General features: G+C 37.3%; 1 protein-coding gene across 1 annotated transcript in view; it reads left to right on the plus strand.

Moving 5' to 3' along the window:
* The window catches only part of RNaseZ (ribonuclease Z), a 239384-nt gene that overhangs the window by 150486 nt on the left and 61766 nt on the right, over nucleotides 1-27132 (plus strand). Inside the window, exon 19 of the mRNA XM_090386608.1 lies at nucleotides 20220-20310. Coding sequence (XP_090242734.1) covers nucleotides 20220-20310 — 91 coding nt within the window. The remainder of the gene's footprint in view (nucleotides 1-20219; nucleotides 20311-27132) is intronic.

A 27132-nucleotide genomic window follows, 5' to 3' on the forward strand; every position in this document is an offset into this window, starting at 1 on the left:
CCTGTGGTGAATCTTTAAGTGCAGACACTTCACAGGTTGAGCCATTTAGAAAATTTATAAATGAACTTATTAAATCTGAGGGCCTTATTTTATCACAGATTTACAATGCCAATGAAACTGGCCTGTTCTATCGTGCTGTTCCTGAAAATATGCTGGCCTACAAACATGAACACAGCACTCCTAGTCTCAAGTTAAGTAAGGAGCGAATTTCTGCCTTACTTTGGGCAAATGCTGATGGCTTGCATCGCCTCAAGCCCACGGTGGTAGGGAAATCAAAGAAACCATGCCCTCTTAAAGACATTATGAATCAGTTGCCTGTTATTTACACCAGCTCAAAGAATGCGTGGTTTACTTCGGAGTTTTTTCTGACTGGTTGTTCAACCACTTTGTCCCTGATGTGAGGTGCTTCCAGACAGATGTTCTGAAAATTTCCCCCAATAATATAAATGCATTATTGTTTCTTGACAATGGTAAAGGCATTGTTGTTTCTTGACAATGCCCCTGCTCATCCCTGCTGAGAAGTTAGCTAGTAATGATGGCAGAATTAAATGTCTGTTTTTTGCCTCCTAACACAACTTCAGTTATTCAGCCAATGGACCAGGGAATAATTGCAGCCTTCAAGAGGCTGTATAAGAAGAACTTTTTGGAAGAAGTAATGGTTGTGTTGGAGGATGAAGATGCAGAAGAAGACACAAGAGGAGCTAGGACACTTCAGAATATACGAGCCTACAACATTAAGTCTGTACTCTTTAACTTTGCAGCTCCTTGGAAGGAGATGAAAACTACAACTTTGGCAAATGGTTGGAAGAAGTTGTACAATGAACCGGATTTGGATTTTGAAGGATTTGAGGCAATTGACTTTTGGTGCACCCTTGTAAATGCTGGCAACAACTGAAGATGATGTTCTGAAATGGCTTGAAAATGATGATGATTCAGGCTACCAAGTCCTCACTGAAGAAGAAATTGTGGACAAGGTTCAATATGGCAAGGCAGGGGAAGAAGAAGAAGAAGACATTGAGGAAGAGCAAATTACACCAGCATGGCCTACACTGTCTGAAATGAGAAATCTCATTGACATCGCCATCCACTACATAGGGACATCTTCTGACCCTGAAATTGTCCCTTACTATGAACATTTTCAACAGTTCTGTGCTGTCAGGGCAATCATTATTAAGAAACAACATCAGAGTGGCAAACAACTGAAGCTGGATGCTTTCTTTAAGCGAACTTTACCGACTCCCACTCCTATTTCACCGCCAACTGTTTGTACATCTCAACCGTCTACAAGCAAATAGATGACACCAGTGCCTCCACTTGTGAACATTTCAGAAGAATCTGAAGCTGAGGATTCCCCTTCACCTCTACCTTCAGGTACTGAATAACAACTACTACCACTATGGTCACTGCAAAATACTCAACTACACTGTCAAAATGAAAATTACATATTCTTTATTATAATTTAATAATTTTATATTGTACAGTACTGTATATTGTATTAAAGCTTCTTTTTTTTTTTTTTTTTTTACATTTAGAGCAATAAAAAATGCCCCCCCCCCCCAGGTTACATTCGATTTAACGGACTTTTGGCATTAACGAACACCCCTTCTCCCCTATTAGTGAGGGGAATGAAGAATGATTGGGAATGATTGGTGAGGGGAATGAAGGGATCCTCTTACCAAGAGAGGCTTAAGTTCTGCAAATTGCAGTGGCTGAAGACTAAGCACCTGCGCGGTGATCTGATTGAGGTATATAAGGCCTTGAATGGGTTGAGCACGCTGAATTCTGATGGGATCCTTCCACTTGTTCAGATTACGAACCTAAGGGGGCATAAATTCAAATTAAGAAATTATTCAAATTATTCATAAATTAAGAAAAGACAGATGTAGAATAGATGTGCAGAAATTTGCCTTTAGCCAGCGGGTGGTTAATTGCTGGAACAAACTTACATCTGTCATTGTGGAAGTTGATAGGTTGAATAAATTTAAGGAGGAACTGGGCAGGCATTTGGAGGGAATGGTGTGATTTTTTTTTTTTTTTTTTTTTGGCTGACGTTGCATAAACTCATAGGCGCCTCCGTAGCCAGGTGGGAAGGAGCAGCAGTGCGTAGCACACGCTTCTTGATTAGACCGGGGTTCGAGCCCGTCACCACCAAATACGGAGGATGCGGAAAGGTTAGGGAATGACCACCGCATATCCCGGAGCAATATGGCCTTAGTTGCTAATGCTCCTAAAAACCAAATAACAACAAATAACAGCATAAACTCATACACATGCTTTCTTGCATCACATGCCACTACTACTACTATTTGTCCGTTGAATCAAGGGTTTACTGTATATCAATTCTGTTTCTTTCCTCTGTTAATATTTTATTTACTGAACAAAAGCCACTTTCAAACCTATAAGTCTTTGGAAAACAAAGAAGTACTTTGGCCATATCAGACCACATTGTTGGTTAAAGAAGTTTAGGTGTTTTTGATCCCCACAACTCAGCCATTTACCTTTCTAGAATTTATATTTGCATTCTTCATTGCATTTTAATTCACTGGGTTCTTCTTGAATTTCTTCACCAGCAGACTCAGCATTGCATCCAATTGGATCTGACATCCATGGCTTCCCTTCAAAATAAAATAAATCTGAAAATCTATTTTTCATTTCATCTTTTAACCACTTCATGGATTATCCTTAGATATCTCGTTTTTAGTTTTAAAAGTTATTTGGAACTACACGAAATATCTTGGGATACAATAATACCTACAAATTTAGGACTGAACATATTTTCTCTGGCATTTATCTGGTTAATTTTGCATTGGGCAGGTAAATCCTGAGGTTTCTCTGGGTTTTCTTACACCTGGCAGTAAACGACTGGCTTTCATTTTACTTATATTGTACAGCAATGTCAGAACAGTAGTGTGCTGCCAATAAGCAAAATATAAAATGCCGCCCTAAATGCAGAATACTGAACCCACGAAAATAATTCACAAAAACAAAATTGAAAAATATTTCGGCATCCTCTTGAACTGCCGCCCGTAAGCGATGCTTACCTCACCTATCCACTTGTGGCAGCCATGCGTCAGAATGTAGTTAGTTTGCGATTACTGCTTGTGCATTCCACTTGATTTTTTAAATTTATTTATATAATGAGTAATGAAGACTTTCTGTGCCTTTCTTTTAGCTGAAGCACTAATTTATTAAAAAAATCTGTATAATTTGCACACTTTTTGGCATACACAAAATAACTCAGGATAGCCCAAATGGGTTAATTACTCCCATGTATTTTCTACAAAAAAATTAATAAAAAATGCAAAAAACTATACAATGAGTATTCGCATGATGCATACTTTTAATCTGTAAAATAAAAAAAGTCGATCTGTTACAGCACATTTTCCGGAAAAAAATGTCCCGGGAAGGGATTAAAGAATACAAATGATCTGAATAATTCTTAATATTCTCAGTGAGAGATTCATTAATTTCATCTAACTCTTACATACCATGAAATTGTTTTCTCATTAAATTGCTTTCAAATATTTCTAGTTTTTCAGTGAAGGCTTTTAATATGCTTTTTCAGTCTATCACCATAATTAATTTCCCTTGAATTATCGTATCAAAAAAAGTTTACAAATTTTGTTAGACGGTTTCCTTTAGAAAGCCATTTGACTTCTGTATGTAAAAGAAGCCTCACATACTGTTCTTCATTATCAACAAAATTTTCTTAAAAGGCAATCATATTTGCTATGTGACTTTATTTTATTGATGGTTTTAATAACTATACTGAGAGATTGATAAAGAACCAGACTAATATTTTTGCAGCCAGATGATGTCAGTGCACAATGCAGTGTATTGCAACAATTTCTGGACATACTTCCTTTAGGTGGGTTATAAAGCCTTTATCTTCCAATGGTACTCTTTTTTTTCTTCATCAATGGATGCTCCAGTACAGTCAGTTTCTAGAACATCTCTTGCAATTTACAATCATTGGCAAAATAATGAACGTATGCCGTTAAAAGGGACTTATTTTCAGTAACTGTGGATTCATCAATCTGAATAGAAAATTTTCTCGTTTTTAGTTTGTCAGTTAGCTGCTCTTCAATATTAACTGACATCTCATTGATTCATCTTCAGATTGAATCGTTGCTCAATGGCAATGCTTTTAAAATGCTAAAAGGATTTTGATGCATCACTGTTGAAATTACAGTCTTTAATGCGGGTCATATAACAGTCTCAACAACTGTATGAGCACTACCAGTTTTTGCAATGATTTCTTCAATTTTATAAGATGGAATCATTCCATCATCTTTTGTCTGTGTGTTCTTAAATAAGGAAGGGGCAGGAACAGCAGTGCATAGCACACGCTTCTTGATTAGACCGGGGTTCAAGCCCATGACCACTAAATACGGAGGATGCGGAAAGGTCAGGGAAGACCACCACATATCCCCAGAGCAGTATGGCCTTAGTTGCTAATGCTCCTAAAAACCAAATAACAAACAACAACAAACAAATAAGGAAGCAACAGTGTTATGTTGCTCAAAATTCTGTTTTAAATTTTTAAAATATTCGATATGTTTACCAACTTTATCAGGATGTTTCCTTTTTAAGTGATCTAAAAGTCTTGATGGTTTCAGAACCTCATTTGAAAAAAAAAACTATTACCCACAAGACACATAGGATGTCTTGAATCGAATGGGCTTTCAATAAAACCATAAGTTAGATATTCATCCAGATACTATTGATGCTTTTTCTTTTCAGCACTTGACATGATTGATGATGGACTGAATAACTACAAGAATTAAATAATAAAATATAAACTATTTTTAATTAACTATCATAGCCCATGTCACTCACAAAAGCACTGTGGATCAAAAATTAACAACTTCCACAGGGAAACAATAAATCAATACTAATTATCACTTAGAAAATAGAAACAATCGACTGAAATATTTCTTCATCCCCTCCATGCCTCATAGCAATGAAACAAATATTTCTTTTTTTTTTTTTTAATTAAATTGGCATTATTCTGTTGTTTATTTCCATATCTAATCGTCTATCTATAATATTAATATTATAAGTGTTTTTATTAAGTCTACAAATCAAAAATTTATAACTAAGAGAAAGGTAAACTGCAACCATTATCAGCCCACTGCAGGATGGAAGCCTCAACGCTTCATGTTGATAGAAATGGACCATAATCTGCCATGCTGGTCCAGCATCCAGTGCGGGTTGGCAAATCGACCGTATTTAGCAGTCAGGTGTTTGAACCTCGGTCTACTCAAAGAGCATGTGCTACTGCACTCCTGATCCCGACCACTCGGCTGCGGAGGTCTTATAACCATAAAAATGTAATTTTTAACATAATACATAATGTAGTTGTGTAGCATAGTATTGTAATTGAATCAGAGTTTTATTATATATGCTACTTGTAGCATGTTTTGTAAAGAGCCATCTGCAGTGGGATATGATACAGCCAAAAGAGATGCCTCTGGATGTTTTCAATACAGTTTGAGCAGATTAAATGGAAATTCAGCATTCTGATATGTGAACATAAGAGCATAAAGAAAAGGGTTGACCTTTGAAGGAATTAAATCAAGAAATCCATTCAAGCACTCAGCTGCCCAGTCCAGTGCTAGAAGCTACATTCATACTTTGGATATCACAGTGGAATGTGCTGGGCCCAAGGAAGTAGCTATTTTCAATGACTCCATTGTCAAGGAAGCTGGAAATATATTGCACAAAAAGGATAGGAGAATAGAACTGGGGTATGTCTTCCAGGGACAAAAATTAAATGTTGCAAGATAGTTGTTGTTAAGGCCACAAAAGATGATGTTGTTATTATACATATTTATACCAATGATATTTATAACTGTAAATAATAGGCAAGCTGAGGATTTAATTAATGGCTATAGGCAATGTTGAGAAAAAGCCATGAATGGATTAAATTTTAGTGCCAGAATTTTGTGAGACATGGTGATGAGAGCCATGTCAGTCTGTTCAGCCATGGAGCAGTTGTACAAAGCTTATGGAGTAGAAATTTTCTTAGTATAACTGTACTTGTTAATAGGGGAGACTGTTTTTACAAGATGGGATACACTTAAATAGAAAGGGTGCAAGAAAAGTTACTGATATTGTTGAGTCAGTAAAGATGTGTATTGGAAAACTGTTAGTTTTGGTGGGGAGATATTAGTTTCACAGCAGCCACAAGCAGAGGCATATTGATTTTTTTTTTTTCAATGCTCATATTGGCACTTGCAGTAGCATAAAAAGTGTGAGGGGATTACAAGACCTGCTGGGGGAGCCCTCATGCATGTGACAAGCATATATATGAGCTGGGTGGGCAAATATATGTTAGGGATACTAAGTGTAAAAATGGGCACAACCCATATATGGGATGGAACAGGAAAATGGGTGATTTTAAACACTAGTTTTCTAGGTATCAATGTGGTGAGGAGGATTGCTTTTGTCCCCATCATGCCATTTATTATCTGTGGAACGCTGCACAATATGCTTTTACTGTCAAGGCATTTTACTAAAACAAAATGTTACAAGACCTTGACACTTATTTCTTGTTTACTTTAAGCTTATGCAACAAGATCCTGTACCATCTGCCCATGCCATTAAAATATGGGTATGTAATTTCGAGGAAACTGGTTCTACTCTCAAAAAGAAGACTGGATAGAATAAAAGTGCCCATACAGCAGAAAACATTGCAGCTGTCAGGACCATTCTCAAGGAATCCCAAGCATTCTGCATGACCTATCTAATAGGAGTGTTTGTGATGGATCAGAACTTAAATTTCCATCCTTGCAAATTACAAGTACTGCAAAAATTAAAACCTCACAATCTCTTTACCCATAAAAATATTTTTCAAGAAATGCTGGCTGAAATGGTCATAATGAAGACTCTATTCACAATCTATGGATATCTGATAAAGCTGACTTTCATCTAAACAGTTTTATGAATAAACAAAACTTTCATTATTGGTTGGAAGAAAACTCTCACCAGTTCCACCAGCAGCCACTGCACAGTTTCTTGATAATGTGATGTGGTGTGTGATATTGGCATCTTTTTTTTTTTTTTTTTTTTAAAGATGATCTAGCTACTAGGTTCCTCAAGTTAATGAAGTGATCTGGTTTCAACAAGATACTTATAACACAGAATATACCATTTCAGGACTCTCTGTACTTGTAGATTTTTTATTTAAAGGTAATCACATTTTGGTCACTGGTAGTCCAAGTGACTTTTCTGCAACTAACTGCAGGAGTTGTCATAATGACATTAATGGTCGATTGATCGCCAAAATTTACAAAAGTGAGCAGTTGTCCCTGTCGATTGAGGACTTGCAGTCCATGAGCTATTATTAGACTCTTCCTTTGTCATCGGTCCAGGTATTTCATCAAAAGATGGCTTTTTCATTTGTGTTTCCCACAAAAAAGATCATGCTTTTGAGTGTATATAGTGCTTCATTCGGATAAATGATAAAAGGATGAATTAGTTGATTTGCTTTACTGATAGGTAGATAAATCTCGGTAATGCATCAGATCACAAAAGTAATACAGAATATCCAGTGTTTAATATCTCTACTCCTACAAAAGTTGAAGGCCTTCTATCTGCTACTAGAATTTCAATCCAGTTATCCCCAATACTGAAGATCATTGAATTGACTTGCTGCACTGACGTCTAGCGGCTAAAAGACCCATCCAGACATACATAGGGAGTAACACTGCCTACAGGCAGAAAATATCCAGTTTTTAATTCTTATTAGTTTGGTGATATGATTCATTACTGAGATTGGCCTTTGGCACTTAATTTGGATTGTTTATATTACTGCTGTTTTTATTGGTTACTTATGGGTTTTTTTTATATATTGTTACTTCTGATTTTGTTGTTTAGTGCCAATTTCTAGTCATCAGTCTTGAGTTTTGTTTTTATTGCTCTTAGGTATTTTGAGCATTTGGTATCTCTACAAGAGTGGTTTAAGCTCCTTCTTACCCTCACAGGTAGGTACTTGGAAGTTGGTCTTTGGGCAGTCCTGGTAGACATGTCCTAGCATATTTTCCACAGGTGTTTTTGTCATGTCTGCAAGCTTTTGTGCAAAAGTTTATAAATAAAGCATTTGTAATAGCATGAGGCTATAGTGAAATTGATGTTAACTGTCGACTGTATATAAATTTTGTTTTAGTCTACGTTGTTTCTCCTTAGATTTCAGTCTTTTTTTCTTGTTAGTTGTTGGCGCATCAGCTTCTATGGCCATAATGCACCTCCCAAAGTTTTTGCATTTTACTGCGATCCAAGCCCGAGGTGGGAATCGAACCCGCGACCTTTGGGTTGACAGGCATGAACTTTACCTACCTGGCTAGCCCGGTCGGCAGATTTCAGTCACCTAGTTAACTGTGTGTTTATTGTGCTTCTGCAAAGAATCTCATTTTAGTTTCTTTGCCCTCTTCCTCCTGTGTATATTTGTAGTTCTTCAGATTTTTATGGTACGATTATTTTACAGTTATTTAAACTTATTTTCACACATTGTAGATGATTAGTGTCAGTCCAGCTTTTTTGAGAATTTAAACTCTCATGCCAATTTCTCCAAGTTGTCACAGTCCTTTAGCTTCAAGATAATCTCAACAGTTGCTGCTTCATTTATGATGTGATGATGTTAGTATGATGTGATGTGTTTCTTCTGGACTTCTGTGCCTTTCCTAAAACAAAGAATGCCAGGTTTTGGTAGAATGGAAGTCACCTGGGAATAGGTTCAGAATTGCCTGACATTAATGGGTTGAGTTCTCACATTTAGTTTGGTTTTTTATGTGTTCATTCTCAAACATTGGGTTCAGGAGTAGCAAAGGAGTAGCTTTGCCATACTGCATCAGGCCTTCCTGATGCAGTATGGCAAAGCTATGTACAGAACACTGGTTTTGTACATCCAGAAGAACTGTATATATATATATATATATATATATATATATCAGGTTCTTTGAATAGGTCATTCAAGTTATTATGAAGTGCAAAGACGTAGCTATAATACATGTTAGTGCTTTTTTGGTATAGTCAGTGGATGGGACTAGTGGATAAATTCAAAGAAAGAAAATTTCTACTAGAGGTAGGAATTTGCCTCTGGTAGAAATTTACTTTTTTTGAATTGATCTTTGAATTTATAGGGTTCGTCCATAGCGATGTTGAGTTATGGATTTTAGAGAAGTTAGGATAGTTAAAAATACAGGGGGCAGGAGTTCCAAAACAATCCGTGCAAGCTTCTAGTGGCCTATTGCTATGCAGCACAGAAAGGATCCTGCTCAAAATGGTACTTTCCACAGTTTTTATCAGCTACCTAAACTATTTGCCTGTACTGTGGGCATCATTCACATAATCAGAAATTCTCGATAACAGGGGTTGGGCTACAAAAGTTTGGTGCAGCATCCTCAATAAATCCTTTCATAACACCACTATCACCTCTAAGCATCAGCATTTTTGTGATCTAACACTGAGTAGGTTGAACAGAAATTTTCAAGATGTCTGATTGTTTGTTCTTTTATTCTATTTCACAGAAAACTTAATCTTTCATGTAAAGAACTACATAGGAGTTATGTGATTTGATTATTAAGATTGAACATTTCATCCTCCCCTCATGCCCCTTAAAAAAAAAAAGAAGGTATTTCTGTAAGAATTGTCCTGCCTTGTCGAGCCAGGCAGGACAAATCTTAATGTCCTTGGAGTTGATTTTTCAAAATCTGTGTATTGTATTCGCAATAGACACAGACAACTCTTTGGAAATAAAAGGAAATATTGTCTTGGCAAAGTTATATACAATATAAAATTTGGCATCACAGATTAATATTATCTGATCATACTTTTGAAGCTTGTTGGACTTTCATCACTGGGTAGGTAGGTACCCCAATTATATAATAAGTGACAACCCAGTTATGAAGCTTAACTCCACAATATGAAAAATGACTTTAGTTTGAGGCATTCAGCCCTAAACTCTTTTTAGTATTTTACTATCGCACACCATCAGGCATCTTTCATATTGTGGAGTTAAACTTCATAATTGGGTTGTCACTCATTGTTATCATTGGAGTGCTTACCCACCCACTAATGAGAGGCCAACAAATTTTGAAACGGTGCTGTCTGGGTGCTGGGTCAAGAATAAGTAACATCAATCTTCTCTACTGGGGAACCATTACTTATTTGAGGTAGTGCAATTAACAGGCAACTTTTTGTGAAGGAGTTCACAATATGAGATGTAACAAAAATGATGCTTTGCACTAACTTGTTCGTCTATTATCTAATCATTTAATAATTAGTTTCACTAAACATTTAAATTATTCAAACAGTGAATTGCTATGCCCATGGGAAAAATTCTTTTATTTGACCACTTCTTCCTTTAAATGCTTTAATCTTTAGATCCCAATTAATCCGAAAAGGAAATGGTTTATTTCTCTTGTCCGTAACTATTCTTTACTATTACTAGAAGAAATTTTATCCCACCCGAAAGAGTGTATTGATGAGGGACTAAATCCCTCATCAATACACTCTTTCAAAAATTACATTACTACAGTTAAAGATATTACTGTAGTTATATCTTTAACTACATTCAAGTATATAGGGAAGGGAGTTTGCTTTTGCCCTTAAGTACACAGGTCTTAGCAAGTTTTTAAATTTTTTTTCAGTGTGATCAACTGATGTTAAAAACTGCAAATTCTAAATGGAAAGTATTCAGAGAAGTAATCATAGGAGTTTCAAGGTTTACACCTAAATGGAGTCAGATGATCTGATGAAACTAGTGGCAGGACAAAAAATACATGGGATGATTATAAATTATCAAGTGACACAGAAACCTACAGTAAACAGTCTGCAATCAAATAACTGGGTGGGGGGATAAAGTGTAAAGTGTGTTTGGGGTCTGACAGCACCAGAGGTTTCCCCCATCTCCGCATAGTATACATTATTGTGTGTTACAGTACACTGTAAAGGCCATAGATTTAAAAGTGTGTGGATATTGTACATGTGTAGTGTCGTGTACCATTGTTCATCTGGCCATTTAGCTGTTGGGGCCCACTGTTGCCCACACTTGGTCCCGTGGAGGCAGACCAGGTACACCAGTATTTTAAGTAAGTACTCAGGCAGGTCCTGCCACCTACTTTCCTGAGATTTCAGTGGCTAGGACCTAAAAAAAAAAAAACACAGTAGGATTGAGCACTGAAAAGGTTAGAGGCCGAGAAGAATACTTGTACAATGGAATTTGAAAGTTTTAAATTTAGACTATGTGGGGTTACGCTGTGAAAGTGAACAGAGTAGAGGAGAGACTGAAGGCTGGAAACAGGAAGTAAGGGGGTGTATAGAGGAGGCGACCTCTATACACCCCTTACTTCAGTGGGGCAGGCCCATGTCCCACCAGGAGGAAAAGGAGGGCTAGAAGGGGAGGAGACAGTGAAACGATCTCCTCCCCTCCCTGGGGAAGTGGAAAGTACTGTACAAGAGAGCACAGGTATAGGATCTCCTGTGGTGTTGGCAGCAGAGCTGCAATGAGATCAAGTCCATGGTAGATTTTCAATTTAAGTTCTAGTTCTTCTAAAGAGACTTCAACTTCTAGGGTTGTGTGTCATTCCTGGGACAGTCCAGTCCTTACAGTTCAGGTTGTTGAGGTTGCGCTTGCAGTCTGTCATCACGTTTTCGGTTATAATCTTCTTCCATTTCAAGGAGGAGAAGTCCTGGATGGTGATATGTTTTGTCTTTGGGTTGTCATAGTCTGGTGGCATTTTCTCAGTGTATGGCAATTTGCACCCTTCTTCTAGCAAATAATACAAAGGTCTTTGAAATAACAGAGGAGAAAAAGCAGTATGTACTGGAACTTAAGAACAAGTTTGAGCTTCTGCAGACTGCTGAGGACCAAGATATCGACGAGGAATATTACAACTTTTTGAAAGTTATAAAGCCCAAGAAACCTATAGGGAAAAAGAAATCCAAAGAAGAAAAAATTAGTCAAGAAACACTTGTCATGATGAACCAAAGACGACAAATGAAAAGCAAGAAAAAGACTGACAGGGAGAAAATTGAGTACACTGAGTTATGCAAAGCCATTAGAAAGAGACTCAGGGAGGACATAAGAAGATTTAACACAAGAAAAGTAGAACAAGCATTAAGGGAAAACAAAGGATTTAAATCAGCAGCCATGAGCAGTAATACAGAAAGACAAATGATACTGAAACTGAAGAATAGCGATGGTGTACTTATAAACAGCAGAGAAGGCATAATTGAAATAGCAGAAGACTACTATAGAGAATTATACAAGGAGCAGGGGAATGATGCCAGCAGTGGGGAAGATGGATTGCAAAGTAGCAACACATACGACATACCCAATATTCTTCCTGATGAGGTAGAGCATTCATTGAAGAAAATGAAGAATCAGAAAGCCCCGGGGTAAGATGAAGTTACTGTAGAGTTGTTAAAATTGGGAGGAAGAGACATAACACAAAAACTGGCAAGGCTCTTCACAAAGTGCATTAGAAAAGGTGTGACGCCTAAGCAGTGGAATAATGCAATCATAGTTTTGCTGCATAAGAAAGGAGATAAATCAGAAATTGGAAATTATAGACCAATTAGCTTGTTATCCCACATCTACAAGTTGTTCACAAGGGTCATTACTAACAGATTAGAAAGAATACTGGATGAGAATCAACCGAAAGAGCAAGCTGGCTTTAGGACAGGATTCTCAACTATGGATCACCTTCATGTAATATCACAGCTAATGGAGAAAGCAAATGAATATAAAACACCATTATGCCTGGCATTTGTGGATTATGAAAATTCATTTGACTCCATACAGCATAAGGCAATGTTTCGGGCACTGGAAAGACAAGGCATTGATACCCCATATATTATGATTTTGAAGAAAATATACGAGAGTGCTACCTCCTTTATTAGACTAGACAAAGACAGTAGGAAATTTAAAATTGAGAAAGGAGTTCGACAAGGAGGCACAATATCTCCGAAGCTGTTTACTGCTGCCCTTGAGGAAGCTTTCAGAAGATTAGACTGGTCGCAGAAAGGAGTCAATGTGAATGGAGAGTACCTAAACCATTTACGATTTGCAGATGATATTGTGGTCATAAGCCATGATCCCAAAGAATTAGAGGAAAATCTTAATCAGTTATGCACAGCTAGTAAGGATTTTGGACTAAAGATGAATATGGCTAAAACAAAAGTAATGATGAACAAGTATGCCACAGAAAGGGAAATAATGATTGAAGGAGCAGTAATTGAAAAGGTGGAGTCATATACTTATCTGGGACAAGTTATTAGCTGTAATAATGATAAATGGCTGGAAGTCAAGAGAAGAATAAATTTTGGATGGATAGCATTCAGGAAATATAGTCACATACTGAAGAGCAATATCCCAGTTTGTCTGAAACGTAAAATAATGGACCAATGTATACTCCCCATCATGACTTATGGAAGTGAAACTTGGGCACTCACCAAAAGAATGGAAGAGAAGCTGAGAACTACACAGCGAAGAATGGAACGAATCATATTGGGAATAAGACTGTTAGATAAGAAGAGAAACACATGGATTAGGCAACAAACTCAAGTAAAGGACATTCTTATCAAAACTAAAGAACTAAAATGGTCTTGGGCAGGACACATAGCTCGAAGACATGATGACAGATGGACTAAGAAAATAACAGAATTGTATCCAAGAGGAGCTAGAAGAAAACCTGGAAGACAAAGGCGGAGATGGATAGATGAAATTCATGAGTTTATGGGTAGTAAATGGATGTCCAGTGCTCAAAACAGAAGGAACTGGAAAGTTGCTGGAGAGGCCTTCATCCTGCAGTGGATTGAAAATGGCTGATGATGATGATGATGATCTAGCGAAGAGGTCCTGGGTGAATCGTGGCAATGTTTTATAATCTTTTTCCATTTCAAGGAAAATAAATTCTTGTCCTCATGGAAGATATCTCACTTTTGTAATCAGAATACACCTTAGGTCTTCATAGATGGGACAGTCAAACATAAGATGGTTCCAGTCTTCTATCTCTCCGCAAGTGCAGTGTGGGTTTTCTGTGAGTCTGAAGCCAGCGAGCTTTGCATTGAAGAGGCCATGCCCTGCTATTAAGTACATTGTATGAAGTCCTAGGAAGAACCATGATAGTGATTTTGGGTATACTCTATTTGTCTGTGGAAAAAACTTGCAGGTGATCTCTCCTTTGGTAGTACTGGCCCATCTGTTTTGCCATTCGTGCAGCAGGTGATTCTGTAGGCGTACTTTTTCTGCCTTCCTATTATTAGTGGGATCAGTTGTAAAATTCAGGAAGGTAACTGGGACTCTTTTGGAAAGGTAATAGAGCATTCCAGTTCTAACGATTTCTAGGTCTAGTGGGAGCATTCCTGCTATTACTTGTAAGGCTGGAGTACTCACTGTACTGCAAGCATGAGTTATGGCACAGAGGATGGATTGCTGGGTAGAATCCAGCATTCTTCTATTTACTACTAACATGGTCTTATCATACCATGAGATTGCCAGGTGGGGGGTATGAAAGCTAAGACATTACAAGAAGGCCTTGACTAATAATGCAAAGAAAAGCAGCAAAGGATGCTTTGCTTGTGTTTTATGTTAACACCAAAAGTAAAGGGATAAACCTACATTTGTCTAGATATAGATGACATAACTATTGATAATTTTGTTCGGATTGCTGACAAACTGAATACATCTGGTATCCCACCCCACACCTTTTTCCACAAAGAAGTTTTTAGGGATTAGGGATACCAGAAGTATTTTTAATTCTAACTGAAACCAAATGATTTTGTGATAACTGAGAGGAAGATCTTCATGGACAAATGTTATTACTGGACTCTTTCAGGGTTTAGTGCTGGACTTCATATTGTTTTCAATATTTATTGATGATTTAATGAAGGCATATCAAGTTTAATGTCAGTTTGTTGATGATGGGTAATACAAAGGTTGGCAGGGTGGTTAATGACAGGAATCAGGATATGCTACTGCAACAGGATCTAGAGAAATGACTTGTGGGCCAAGAAATGGCAACTGAGGTTGAACACTGATAAATGTAAGGCATTATACTTGGGTAGCAGTAATCCCCAAATAACGTACCAATTGTGTGGTATCATACTCAAGATAGTGGAGAGTGAAAAATACTTAGAGGTAATTGTACACCGCAACATAAAGTTCTGTGAGCAGTGCAGACAAGCTGCTAGAACAGTTAATGAGGTTTTATCAGTGTATATACGAATTTTGACAGGAGTGGTTGTTGAGTTGAATACTGCATATTCAAGAGTGGTAGTCTCAATTTAAGGATGCGGATTCATTGGAATGAGTACAACATAGAGCAACAGTTAACCAGGGGGCCCAAAAAGAGTATTCTTACCAAGAAAGACTGCAATTTGTGAGGAGACCTGATTGAAGTGTTTAATGCAAGACTATTAAATAGCTTGAGTAAACTAAATGCTGGTGGGCATCCTTCCTCTTTTTCTGATGAAGCACATAAGGAAACATAAATTTAAATTGGGGAGGGGAAAAAAAATGGTTGTAGGATTGATGTTTCTAAATTTGCTTTCGTCCAGAGAGTGCAACAGTTAACCAGGGGGCCCAAAAAGAGTATTCTTACCAAGAAAGACTGCAATTTGTGAGGAGACCTGATTGAAGTGTTTAATGCAAGACTATTAAATAGCTTGAGTAAACTAAATGCTGGTGGGCATCCTTCCTCTTTTTCTGATGAAGCACATAAGGAAACATAAATTTAAATTGGGGAGGGGAAAAAAAATGGTTGTAGGATTGATGTTTCTAAATTTGCTTTCGTCCAGAGAGTAATTAATTGTTGGAACAACTTCCATCAGGTGTTGTGGAAGTGATTAGTTTGAATAAATTTGAGGAAGAATTAGATAAGTTGTTAGAGGTGATGGATAAAATCAGAGCAAATATAAAAGATGGCTTAGATAGGCTTCAATGATGATCAGGTAAGTTACAGGTTTTTGATGTTTTGACAAATACAAACCTTACATTTGTCAGAATAATTTATACACTAGGAGGAGTTAAATTATAAACATTAGAGCAGGAGAAAAGATTTAGTATTAGTAGTGGTAACATCCACATCACATTCCATCCTCTCCAATAGTTTGTCTAGTTCTTCCTTGAATTTATTCAAATTATTCATTACATCCACAACAACAAATGGAAAGTTGTTCCAATAATCAACCACTCATTAACTGAAAACAAATCACTCTACATCTATCCTGAACACAACATGTATCCTAACACATGTGCATACGTGTGCGCTCACATGAAGTATATATGAAGTTCTGTATGCGATGCAGATAGGTGTAGACCACAGTGTTATTTCAATAATTTTTGAATTTTTGCTTGTAGAGAGTTTAATTTCCAGATTGTGGCCAGATACAAAATATACTTAGGTATATTTTGTATTAAATTTATTTTAGGTAATGCTGATATTTCCTAATATGAATTTCAAATTAATGATTTTTATAATTTGAAATTTCTGTTACTAGACTGTTGAATTTTGAATTACTGTGGAGGCCTTTATCATAGGCATGTATTTAGCACAGATTTCCTGAAGAAAGTAAAAGAGGTTACCATTATTTATTTAAAATGTTTAACCCCTGGTCATTAGTTGAAAAAACAACTCATATTTTGGATATACAATGTATTTCGATAGATGGGTATCAGTTTGTATTTGAGAAATTTTAATAATGATTTATCAAGAACACTAAGCATTGAAACATATTCTTTGGCAAGGAGATAATCCGTTGCAGCTGTATACTGCAGTGGATTATTCAACTTTAATGAATACACCACTAATAAGACTAAAATCAGTTTTACAAGATGTGATTCAAGTAACAATTTATCTTATAACTCAAGTGCATGGCTAAGTAGCATTTATTAATTATTTTGGTGTTTTCACATATCTTTCTGTGCAAATTTTTTTTTTTAAATAAAAAAAAATGATCCCCAGAAAAGCCACGAGGAATTAAACTACTTTCAGAACATATAAATGAATCCAGTAACTTTAAAATATGGTTTACTGCATTTCATAATGTAATTTGTAATTTTCCTATTATCCTGTGTGACACATTAATTGTTATTAATACAGTCATCCCTCGATTTGCATGGTGTTTTATTGCACGGTTTCACTATTGTGTCAGGTATTTACTACCAAAATTTTAGATTGTGTGGTGAGTGGTGAGTTTCGCTACCTGTGCGATTTTTGTTTATGAAGCTTCAAAAATAGGAATGAAGAGCAGATTTTGAAAATTTATTTTATGTTTTTTACATGATTGAAGATTTTATTGAAGAAGAAACACATTCCACCATAATAAAATCCCACAGAATTCCAGCTGTCAGTATTATTGCAACTGCAATAAGATCGAGTTTACTACCCGTTTATAATTAGATTGCTCTAACAGAAAAGCCCAATAAACTGAAAAGTGCAATTTTTTTTTATTGTTTTATGGTAGCGACCTCCTGAAATGTGCTTTAGAAAAATATCACAATTGCCTTCAAAACATTCTTATAACCAAACATAGCAATAAACAGTGGTGTGTTTGTCCAGTTATTTTTGAAACAACTTCCTCATTCAGGACCTCCCTTCATCAGTTATCCTATGTTAGCTGTTCAGACAGAATCTTTTTCTGGTTCACACAACGTAAAGTGTTTTAATCGGTAAGCATTGCTTTTGCTGATTTAATATTTCTTGTCTACATAAAGTGTGTGTTTAATTAGTGCCTAAAATGAAGAATGCTGCAACAAAAAAAATTTTAAATTTAGAGGAAAAATTAAAAATTGTTAAGGAGTTAGCAAATGATGAAAAGGTTGTGACATTTGTCAAGAAATCATCATAAATGAATCTAGCATTTGGCGAATTAGGGAAAATGCTGAGAAAATTAAAAGTTTAGTTATCTGTTCCACATCATTAGCTGTATAAACCACTACAAATGTGAGAAATCCATTAGTAGAGAAAACTGAAAAATTACTTTCTTTCTGGATAGAAGATCTTAATCAAAAGAGAATGCCTCTTAGTTCAGATATTATTTGCACCAAAGCTCTGCAAATTTTTAATTGCTTACAAGAAGAAGAAGCCAGTCCATCCAGTGCAGACGTCTTTCAGGCCAGTAAGGGTTGGTTTGAAAATTTTAAAAAACATCAGTCTTCACAATCTAAAATTAATGGGCAAAGCAGCCAGTGCAGATACGTAAGCTGCTTCTTTGTATCTGAAAACTTTAAAGGATGTTATTGTGACTGAGGTCTATCTAGCAAGTCCAGTGTTTAATGCTGATGAGACTGGCTTATTTTGGAAGTATATGCCAAGCCAAGCATTCATTTCAAAAGAAGAGAAAACCATCCCTGCTTTCAAAGCTGCAAAAGATAGGTTAACACTTTTGTTATGTGGCAATGCAGAGGGTGACTCTAAGTGTAAACCGCTTCTAATTTATACATCAGAAAATCCTCTTGCTTTTAAAAGAATATCAAAAAAGGGCCTTACCAGTTCGGTGGAAATCGAGCAAAAAAGCCTGAATGACAGCTAAAATCATGGTTTTTAAATTGCTTTTGCTTTAAAACAAAAAGAGATTGAGAAGAACATAGCATTCACAATCTTGTTCATTCTTGAAAATGTGCCCTGTCATCCAGCACATTTGTCTGATCTGCACTCAAATGTGAAAGTTACCTTTCTTCCAGCAAATACAAGTTCATTAATTCAGCCAATGGACCAGGGTGTTATGGTTTCCTTTAAACTTTATTACCTAAGAAAATCTTTTTTACAATTGGTAGAAGCTACTGACGGAATAGGCAGTCTTTCAATTTGAGATTATTGACCAAATTAATTGGATTTGTGTGGGGTGAAATTAAGAACTCAACAATGAATGCAGTGTGGAAAAGCTGGGACCACAAAGCTGCACTAAAGAAGCCATGGTCAAAATGCCAGAGGTAGTTGAGATCGTGAGAATTGGCAAAATGATTAGCAGAGAGGGATTTCAAAAACTGGAACCAGCAGATATCACAGAAGTCCTTGAATCTCATAGAGAACAATTATCAATGGACAATATTTTTTCACAATGTAAAGAAGATAACAAAAATGATAAAAACAAAGAAGGTTCACACAAAAATTTGACCGTAAAGAGACTAGCTGAGTTTTTAAGATTTGCAAATCAGTTTAGCCAAGAAGCTCTGGATATGGATCCTAATTTGTAGAGGAGTTTAAATTTTCGCAGAACTTTATCATTAGCTTTAGTTCCTTGTGAAGAAATTTATAGAGAAAAACAGCGTGCTTCTAAGCAAACAGTTTTAACTAATGTTTTTCAAAAAGTGCTGGATACCGTTGCAAGTTTATCACAGAAAAACAGTGTCAAAGAAGCAATGAGTTTAGATTAAAAATCTAGAGGTATTAAGTATTAGCAAGATTAATTTTATGGACATGTTTCTAATTTTTACCTTACTGAATGAAGACAATTTTTTTCAATTTAATATTTTTTGCACTTTTTTTTTTTTTTTTTTTTTGTTTATACAGGTACAGAACCCTCAATATGTCATATGACCCTAGGGACTCACATCTGGTCAGTATGGGCTTGGCGAACCCAGGGTTGTGAGCTGGATATCATCATTCTTCTCTTTCTTGCTTTCTTGGTGATTCCCTTCTACTTCTGACTCTCTCTCTCTCTCTCTCAGGGTAACACAGGAATTTTTTTTTTTTTTTGGCTGGTGCAGCATAAACCTCAGGCTTCCTTGCACCATATGGCTAAAATAATAATATAAACTATGTTTCACTTTGCACATATTTGGACTGCGCAGTGTTTTCCTGGAATGTAACCCCTGTGTAAATCAGAGGATGACTGTATTAATTAGGAAGAAATGTTCCTGAATAACATTTTGGCTGAAAAGTGAATCTGTATTAAATGTTTTATGAATTAAGATTTGTAAATGTTGGGAAGTCTGATAATGATAAAGGAACTTTGACTCGTTGTGTTGTAACTTTTACTTTTTATACTAGTAATTTTCATATAATTTTCAGTTATGTATTAGTGACAAGCTTATACAGCATCAACAAAATAGTGTATTAAAAATCCTTAGAATTAGAAAGCTTTATTAATAAGCTTCTTTAATAAAGAAGCTTATTAATAAAGAATTATCAGGTTGCATGCTAACACAAATGCAGTTACTTTTTAAAGATTACAGTCTTTTAAAATAGTATGTATATTTTTTATTACAGGTTTATTCCAAATTCATATATGGTTTATAACGAAAGAAAGTATCCTTTGGATGATTTCAAAAGTATGAATCATAAACTTGGAATTGCTGAGGTAAGTCCAGATCTCAAATGATAGTATTCGACAAGCTATTAGCATTAGTTGAGGCATAAGATGCAAGAAAGCAAACTTATACAGCATCAGCCAAAAATAATAAAAAAAGAACCCTTCCATCCAGTCACTCCAAATGTTTGTCTAGTTCAGCCTTAAATTTATTTAAGCTATCAACTTCCACAACAACAGATGGAAGTCTATTCCAGCAATCAACTACTCGCTGGCTAAAGGCAAACTCTTGCACATCTATTCTACAACTCTTTCCTCAATTTGAATCCATGCCCCCTGAGGTTCTCAATCTGAGCAAGCAGAAGTATTCCATCAGCATTGTGCCTGCTCAAACCATTCAAGGCTTTGTACACCTCAATCAGATCACCTTGCAAGTGCCTAGTCTCCAGTTTCTGCAACTTGCAGAATTTTAAGCCTTTCTTGGTAAGAGCACCACTTTGTTCCTCTCACCAATCTTGTTGCCCTTCTCTGTACTCATTCTAGCAACTCTACATCCCTCCTAAAATGAAGCCTGCAGACCTGTATGCAGTAATCAAGGTGTGGCCTGACCATTGCCTTATATAAAGGTATAATCACCTTCATGTCAAGGCACCTCAGCAGCCAGGTGGGCAGGAGCAGCAGTGCGTAGCACACGCTTCTTGATTAGACCGGGGTTCGAGCCCGTGACCACCAAATACGGAAGATGCGGTGGTCAGGGAATGACCACCGCATATCCCCTGAGCAATATGGCCTTAGTTGCTAATGCTCCTAAAAACCAAATAACAAACCACCACCTCCTTGTCTCTGCTAGCAAAATTCTTATATATCATTGACAAAACTCCATGACCTGCTCTGCTCCTGTGTGCACTGCTCAGAGAACTTCATATCTGACTGCACAATTACCTGGGGGTAATTGTGCATATCTGACTGCACAATTACCCCCAGGTCTTTTCATTCTCCACCTCCCTGAGTGTAGTATCACACAGTTGGTACATTTCTCTTGGGTTACTGCTACCCATATGCAGTACTTTGCATTTGTCAATGTTAAACTTCGGTTGCCACTTCTCAGCCCATCTGTCTAACTTTTCTAGACCCTGTTGCAGTAGCATACTGTCTTTAACAACTCTGCCAACCTTTGTATCATCTGCAAACTTGGGCATTAAGCCTGATATACCTTCATCAGATACATAAACCTATTATAGTAATATGTACTCCATATCTTTATTATGATGAATTGTACACTAATGTTTTGAAAATGCTGAAATTACAAAAATCTGAGCTGATTACATTCCATTTAAAGTCATTAATGTTTATAATATAGGATGGTTGACCACTTTTTTTTGCTAATGGGGTACCAAAGATGGATTTGGAATGTGTGAACTTAGTAGAACATCTCTCATGAAAGTGATAAAGTATAAAAACATTTTATTTTTTAAAAATAAATGTCCTTGGTGTTTGCTTGTGGTAGAGAAATCTTTAAGTGGTTTTTTTTTTTTTTTTTTTTTTTGGTTCCTGTATAGTGTGTAATTTTTATTTATTTTTTTTATTCATGTGATAATTATGCACCTTTTGTATTTAGTAAAAAAAAAAAAAAACTTAAAAAGCCAAGTTGATTTTACCAATTGGCTTATATAGTAGTTTTTAAATGTTTTTTTTTTTTTATATATGCACATTTCCTATAATTCTTATTTTATAGCAAATATGTCTTACTATTTCTATTAAGTTTTTTTTTATTTAAATAAAATGTTTTTGTTTAATTTCTAAAACTTCATTAGAAACTGTTTTGGAAAGAAAGACCTTGGATGTATTCTTATTTTTGTAATATATAAGCTAATCTGAGACCTTTTTGTATTTGGAATGGTTCAGAGCAGATGAAACCTGCCTCGTGTAATATAGAAAGCTTTATTTCTTCATTACATCTATTTGCCCATCTGGGTGTACGTACGCATGTAGATGCACATACATGCATGCACACACACACACTGAAAAGACTTTGAAATAGGACCACCTACACTGATCAGAGCAACTGCACCACAAAAATAAAAGTTCAGCAGTGTATGCAGTTAAATCATTGTGATGTAAGTAAAATGTCATATACTATTTATGAGAGAAATATGCTGAGAGATTATGAACTTACAAGTCGTACTTGTTGCCACAAGGAATGACCATTTCTGAGGTAAAATGTCTGGTGAGCTGTTCCCAACTTACCTTTTTTGCAAGTATACCAAGAGTGGCAAACAAAAGAACAAAACAACCAGCTTGCATGAAACCTGTAGTGCAAAACTGACAGTGGATGTAGGAGACAAAAGATGATTGCACCAGTTTGTGCAGATGAACAGGACAGCTACAATGGCTCAACTGACTTCAGTGCACAATGTGGGACAGTACAAAGTACTTTATAGCTGGACAGTTTAACACATTCTCCATTAGCATTAGCATTAGTAGAGGCATTTGATGCAAGAAAGCAAGCTTATGCAGCATCAGCCAAAAAAAAAAAAAAAAAACCACTTCCACTTCACCCCCCTGTTCGTTCAAAATACCTGTCCAGCTGAGCCTTAAACTTATTTAGGCTATCAACCTCCACCACAAGGGATGGAAGTCTGTTCCACCAACCAACCACCCGCTGGCTAAAGGCAAATTTCCGCACGTCTATCCTACATCTGTCTTTCCTCAATTTGAATTTATGCCCTCTCAGGTGATTTTTCTGAGCTAGAGGAAGAATCCCATCAGCATTGAGCATGCTTAAACCATTCAAGGCTTTATACACCTCTGTCAGATCACCTCGCTGGTGCCTAGTCTCCAGACACTGTAATTTGCAAAACTTAAGCCTTTCTTCGTAAGAGCACCCCTTTGTTCCATTCACTAATCTTGTTGCCCTTCTCTGTACTCGTTCCAGCAGCTCTACATCCTTCTTGAAATGAGGCCTCCAGACCTGTATACAGTACTCTAGGTGTGGCCTGACCATCGCCTTATACAATGGAATAATCACCTCCTTATCCCTGCTGGAAAAATTCCTGTATATCATTGACAATACTCCATGAGTTACTCTTGCAGCCCGTCTGCACTGCTCAGAGAACTTCATATCTGCCTGCACAACCACCCCCAAGTCCCTTTCATTCTCTACCACTGTCAGTGTAGTACCACAGAGTTGATACGTTGCTCTGGGGTTGCTGTTTCCCATGTGTAGTACTTTACATTTGTCAATGTTAAACTTCATTTGCCACCTCTCAGCCCATCTGCTCAACCTTTCCAGATCCTGTTGCAGCAGCATAGTGTCAGTAGTGTCCTTGACAACCCTGCCAACCTTTGTATCGTCTGCAAACTTGGACATTAAGCCCGATATACCATCATCAATATCATTTATAAATACAGAAAACAATAATGGACCCAACAGTGAGCCCTGAGGGACTCCACTAATAACATCAGTCCACGATGAGCAGTGTCCATTGATTACCACTCTCTGTCTTCTCCCCCTCAACCACCCCTTTATCCATAGCAGCAATTTGCCTCCAATGTCACACTGCTCCAATTTGTGTAGCAGTCTTCCATGTGCAACAGTATCAAAAGCCTTTCTAAGATCCAAGTACAGTATATAATATCAAAGTTATTCCCTGCATCCAGTTCTTTTGTGACTGCATCATAGTATCCAATCAAGTTGGTCAGGCAAGACCTCCCCTTAACAAAACCATGCTGTGTCTGAGCTATAACTGAAGTCTTGTCTAAATGATCCTGCAGTGCTTCTTTAACCAGTGCCTCCATTAATTTTCCTGGAACAGAAGTTAAGCTCACAGGTCTATAATTACTTGTGTCAGCCTTTGATCCTCCTTTGTGAATTGGGGTCACATTTGCACATTTCCAGTCTATGGGTACCTCCCCTGAGTCCAAGGAAGCTCTCATAATTATGGCTAAGGGTTTGCTTACTTCCTTTGCTGCCTCCTTTAATATAACTGGATAGATCCCATCCACCCCGGGTGCCTTTCTTGTGTTTATCTTCAACAGTTTCTCCTCCACTTTACTCCCAGTTATTTCAAGATTCTGTAGCTTACTGCTAGAGTTGAATACACCTCTGGCATTCCCCTCGCTGAATAACCCCTCATGTGTGAATGTCGATGCAAAATATTCATTTAGTTTGTTAGCTACCTGAGCAGGATCATCAACAGTTGACCCATCAATATCAAGTGGACCAATCTGATTCATCCCCTTCCTTCTAGAGTTTACATAAGTAAAGAACTCTTTGCTGTTTTTCTTTGCATCCCTTGCCAAGGATTTCTCGTAATCTGCCTTCGCCTGCCTAACCTCCTTTGTAACTTGGTTGCATATCAACTTGTATCTATCATAGGCTTCTGTGTCATGTGTTAATTTGTATGTATCCCATGCATTTTTCTTCTCTGCCATATGCCTTATTAGTTCATCTGACATCCATTTTGGCCTAAACCTTGAACAATATTTCTTAGTTGGTATGTAAAGCCTAGTAGCTTCCAAGATAAGTTCTTTGAATGCTTCCCATTTTGAATTTGCTGTTGGTAACATCATCAGTTGGTCCCACTGTATAGAATTTAAATACTGTCTCAGTCCATCGTAGTCGCCTTTACAGAAGCAATAACCCTTCCCTTTACCCCTAATGGTAGTTACCTCTTTGAGTAAATCCCACTTCAGCACACTGTGATCACTGCCACCTAGTGGTTCATTTATCTGCAGATTCTTAATGCATGAAGAATCACTGCTGATAATCAAATCAAGAGTATTACTCCCTCTAGTTGCCTCCCGAACATGCTGATGTAGAAAACAATCATCCAATAAATCCACAAAAGTCCTGCTAGTGTGTGAGTAACCAGCCCCCAAATTCCAGTCAATATCTGGGAAATTAAAATCTCCCATTATAAGACACTCTGATTTACTGGCCCACTCTATTTCCCTGTACAGTTCCTTATTATACTCATCAGAGTCATTTGGCCTATAGCACACTCCTACTCTCAATTTTGATCTCCCAATGTTTATGTCACACCAAACTGACTCCACAATGCACTGTCCAGCGATGTCGACTGGCTTCACTTCCTTGGTTTTTATGTGTTTCTTAACTAATAGCATAACCCCTCCTCCCTTCCTATCCTGTCTATCCTTTCTGTAGACGTTGTACTCCCCAAATTGCAGTTCTGCATCCCTTATATCTGTGTGACACCACATCTCTGATATCCCAACAATATCTGCCTTCGATGTTTTGAGCAATACCTCAAATTCATCAAATTTATTTACTAAACTCCTAGCATTGGTGTACACGCAAGTATACCTGCACCTGTTTCTATTCTTAGCTACCCTAACACAACCCATGTGTTTACTTGTACCACAATGGCTCCCAGCAGTCTCTGAAATACCATGCATCTTGTTTTTCAGGCTTCTGCTCATTCTAATAGAAGCAGTGCAAGAATCTCTTTCACCTCTGCCAGTGGCTACTGTCAATCTATTGGCCTTTGTCTCCCCCCAAGCTAGCAGTTTTCCGACCCACCTAACACTGCCTCGATAGCATCAGCAAATATTCTTGCACCCTTTCTATTTAAGTGTATCCCATCCCTGTAGAAGCAATCTCTCCTGTTAACAAGTACAGTCCAGGCTGAAAAAAATTCTACCCCTTGAGCCTTGCACAATCTTTCCAGGGCCGAATTGATCGACAAGGCTCTCATCATATACTCCCTCCTATCGTGTCTGGGCAGAATTGCAGACACTTTCAAATTCAACCCTAATTCTCGGCTTTTGTTCAACAGTGACCTGTACTTGTTAAGTAATTCTGCCGGTCTCCTACTCTTAATATTATTAGTGCCAACGTGTACAACTATATCACCTTTTGTGCCCTTAAAAGATGATATTCGCTCTACAACGTCATCAACCTTTGCCCCTGGCAGACATACCCTGGTCCTGTTCCACCTATCTTTTTTACAAAGCATGTTCCCCGTTTCCCTGACAATAGTCACCAACAACTACTAGTTCCTTCGGGACCAGCGCATTCTGCCTTAGGGGTTGTCTCTGTGTCACGCGATGCCCAAGTGCAAGCTCTGGCGTTGATGTGGGCAGCTGAGAGCTTGATGGGCCCCTCAGTTTAGTTTCTTCGAGGGCATCCACCCTGTCCTTCAAGCTCTCATATAGGCCCACAAGAACGCCGAGTTGTTGCCTGATATCGATACTCTCCTTGCATCGTGCACACACAGAGACATCCCCCTTGGCAGTATCATGTCCCGTACCCGATTGCTCTGCAAACATCAAGCAAACAGTGCATTTTATAAGGCTGTGAGTCAGAGGACAACTGCCCCCCTCAGTTCTGCTCTGAGCCACAGCACTTCCATTAGCTTGAGCCTTTTGCTTTGCTGCTCTGGTCTGAGTCATGATTCTATTAATTTATTAATTAATTATGTTATATTATTAATTATATTACGTTTGTAATCTAAGTCGTTATATGTATTTATTTAAACGTACAATTTAACCATTGAATGGAAGTATCAGAGCAACAGATACCAATTGGCTACTCTGCATATCACCTGACAGTATAAAAATCCCAGCTGAACAAAAGATGACTAGAAGAAGTTGGCAGGTTGGAGAAATTACATTTATTTTTCTATCATGTCAAAAGAAGGATTAGTGTGTGATGGCAGCAGCAGCGAGCAAGAGGTGATAATAGACCTCATATACATGGTGCAGGTAATGTATGCTGGTAGCAGTGGTATTCTGGTCTGAGAAGTGTTTTGCTGAGATATAGGTCCTCTGTGCACAAAGACATTTGATGACAGAGACCTATCACACCATCATTCTCAGTGTATCGATGTTCCCAGGAGATGCTATCACCAT

Source organism: Mastigoproctus giganteus, chromosome 12, assembly GCF_048544385.1.
Source record: "Mastigoproctus giganteus isolate SK-2022 chromosome 12, ASM4854438v1, whole genome shotgun sequence".
Classification (NCBI taxonomy): Eukaryota; Metazoa; Arthropoda; class Arachnida; order Uropygi; family Thelyphonidae; genus Mastigoproctus; species Mastigoproctus giganteus.